Source organism: Larimichthys crocea, chromosome XIII (genome assembly GCF_000972845.2).
Source record: "Larimichthys crocea isolate SSNF chromosome XIII, L_crocea_2.0, whole genome shotgun sequence".
Classification (NCBI taxonomy): domain Eukaryota; kingdom Metazoa; phylum Chordata; class Actinopteri; family Sciaenidae; genus Larimichthys; species Larimichthys crocea.
In genome coordinates this window covers 15,513,076-15,515,830 of record NC_040023.1, presented here as the reverse complement: position 1 = coordinate 15,515,830, position 2,755 = coordinate 15,513,076, and the positions used below count along the sequence as shown (strand labels likewise).

Here is a 2,755-nt window from a genome sequence, read left to right as displayed (position 1 = left end):
AATGTCAAAATGGCTGCTGGGGAAAAAAGGTCAATTGTGTGTTTGTGTTCAGTTTAGGCTTAAAATACAAAGAAATATTTAATTTTATCTTAAAATGGGGACTGTGCTCTTAGTTCATCACGTGAAGCATCGATTGTTCAGTTTTAACTTAATTTATTGCGGCTCGGGAGGTAGAACGCATTGTCTGCTAATCAGAAGATTGGTCGTTTGATCCCAGCTTCCTCATGACGAAGTCCTTTGGCATGATAGTAAAATCCAAAATTGCCCAAAGGCTGTGCCACTGATGTAAATGTGATTAGTTCTCAGTTCCTTAGTTCCTTCATTGTCAGTGTAGGTGTGTGTGACTGTAAGAGCACCTTGAATGGTCGGAAGACTAGAGCGCTGCTATATAAGTATAGTTACCATTTATCCCGATGAGTAAAATATGAATTAAGATCATATCAAAGCTCTGTGGTTGTTTCAGGCTCGTTGCTACCAAAGGCATCAGAGTTCCTCGCCGGGATTTCCTAAAAGTCAACGTCACAAGCACCTGGTAAGAGGTTATTTCAGTCATAGTCGCATACTTATAATAATCAGCTGAACTGAAGTCCTGTTATAATAAAGCTAATGCCCACACAGCGATGACATCGTGAGCTACGTGCTGGAGCAGGTCCCACCACCTCAGCCTGGTCTGCCACGGCCTCGCTTCTCCCTCTACCTGTCCTCCCAGCTCCAGTATGGTGTGGTACTTGTTTACCACAAACAGTGTGCTATCTTCCTGGGTAAGAAAATTAATAATGTAAAGTAAATTATAAACAAACTGGAAGAAAGAGAACAACTGGTTCTTAACCTTGTGTCCTTCCAGAGGACATTCAGTCTGCTGTGGGCCAGCTGGTGAAACAGAAGACATCCCAGAAAATTGATATGGATGACCACAGCAGGTGAGAACAGCTGCTCGACATTTCACACGTTTGTCTGCACTTATAAACACAAAACCACTCTTGTTTCTTGCTGCTTCGCCTCACGTTTTCTCTCAGACAAACTCTGGACTTCCCTGATGCCCTGTCTCTCCTGGAGGAGACAGAAGGAGCTCCTGACCCTTTGTTTGGAGTGATGCAGGATGCCATGCCCAGCCCCAACACACTGATACAGGTACATGCACAAGTAAGGAAAGAAATGTATAACTTTTGTACAATTATATATTATGATTAGATCATTTTTCGATGATTTCGATATTGATGAATCAACGAATCCTTGATTTACTGTTGGGTAGCTTTATTTAAAACAAAACATCATGTTTTCTTCACATGCTTTCTATCTTAATTTTTAAAGTAACTAGTTACTAAAGCTGTCAAATAAATCTAGTGATTTAAAAACTACAATATCTTTGTAAGTGACAGTAAAAGTGGGTAACTTCTAAATATGTGCTTTGTGTTTCTCAGATGGGTCGAGACTATCTGAGAGAAACCTCTCCTGAGCATCCCGAACCGGCCAGACCAGCTGCTGCTGATGCTGCACTAGATAGCGGTAGGATGACTTGATGCGCTGTAATGACACAAAAAATAATTATAACTGCAGGGCATTGTCTTATTACAGCAGCACAAACAGAATGTTCCGCAGAGGCAGAAACAACAGAAATAACTCCTGCGAATGACAAAACACATGTCGTGAAATGACTCTAGAATTGCTTAAATTGTTATCAACAGATAATTGCTGTAGAAATGTTACTTGAGGAGGGCTGAAAAATATCTTGAACTGATAACACAATACATTAATATAAGACTGATAGCAAGATTGGGCGCTCCGCTGATTGATTGTCAGTTTACTCGTCATGTTGAGTCGCAGGAGCCTTAAAAATACACACACACACACACACACACACACACACACACACACACACACACACACACACAGCCTATGTTACAAAGGTCAAGAGAGAGAAGCCATCACATTGTATTATGGGAATTGTAGGATCCAGTGTCCCATAACAGAGAATCAAGTCTGACTGTCTCAGGCCTCTGCTGCACACATTGTGACACTTTATTTTTAGTTATTTTTTCATATACCTAGTTCACTTTCCCGTCTCTACTTTACATGTATTGTGTTTCCCTTTCTCTCCATTAAATGCTGTTATTAATTTAGTACTAATCTATATTTTTTGAGTGATAAACTCCAATTATTTTATTATTCAGTTGTTATCTGTGTTTGCACTACTCTTTATCTCTCTGTCCCTTAATTGCAGAACTCTGAAAACGTCCTGATTGTTTAGTTCATAATTGTGTTTCAGCTCCTGAAAACTCACTTTTATTTATTTATTTCTGAGTAATATAATATAATTATTCTAACTACATAAATATATTCACAAGTGTATCTGAAGGTAATATGAGGCTTCAGGAGTCTTTGAATCAAGTAGATATCGTCCAGAGTTCGGTCTTTGTAGTGTAAAATCCCACAGAGAGTGTTTCCCAGTTGATCTGCAGACCAAAAGAGAGAATTTTGTTCTCAAACGGCTTGAAGTTTACAAGATATCCACTGGATTGATCAAACTCAGACTGCTGTGTGTTAACCTCAGATAAACATTTGAATATATTTTTGGACAAAATAAGAACTGTGGACTTTGACTCCCATCAGACACATTTAGAAAGGATCGTTTAATGTCTGATATGGACAAGAGGAATGATTACAGCATGCAAAACCTGTTTTAATCTTCTTCTATGCAGCTGATTGTTGTTTTAAGAAAGTGTTCTACATCCCAGTACAACAGAATAAACGAGGC

General features: G+C 39.1%; 1 protein-coding gene across 1 annotated transcript; it reads left to right on the top strand.

Annotated features, from left to right (window-relative positions):
* LOC109136989 (meiotic recombination protein REC8 homolog) lies at positions 1-1,520 on the top strand. Its single transcript, XM_027287112.1, has 6 exons — positions 1-29; positions 464-532; positions 619-761; positions 845-920; positions 1,017-1,143; positions 1,422-1,520. The coding sequence occupies exons 1-6, from the start codon at positions 10-12 to the stop codon at positions 1,518-1,520; spliced, it is 534 nt and encodes a 177-aa protein (XP_027142913.1). The 5' UTR covers positions 1-9.
* The last annotated feature ends 1,235 nt before the right edge of the window (positions 1,521-2,755 follow it).

Excerpts from the sequence above, each read along its gene's own strand:
- LOC109136989 (XM_027287112.1), top strand. The coding sequence starts at position 10 with ATGGCTGCTGGGGAAAAAAG. Across the intron at positions 30-463 it reads ATGGCTGCTGGGGAAAAAAG|GCTCGTTGCTACCAAAGGCA; the intron begins GTCAATTGTGTG and ends TGGTTGTTTCAG. Across the intron at positions 921-1,016 it reads GATATGGATGACCACAGCAG|ACAAACTCTGGACTTCCCTG; the intron begins GTGAGAACAGCT and ends GTTTTCTCTCAG.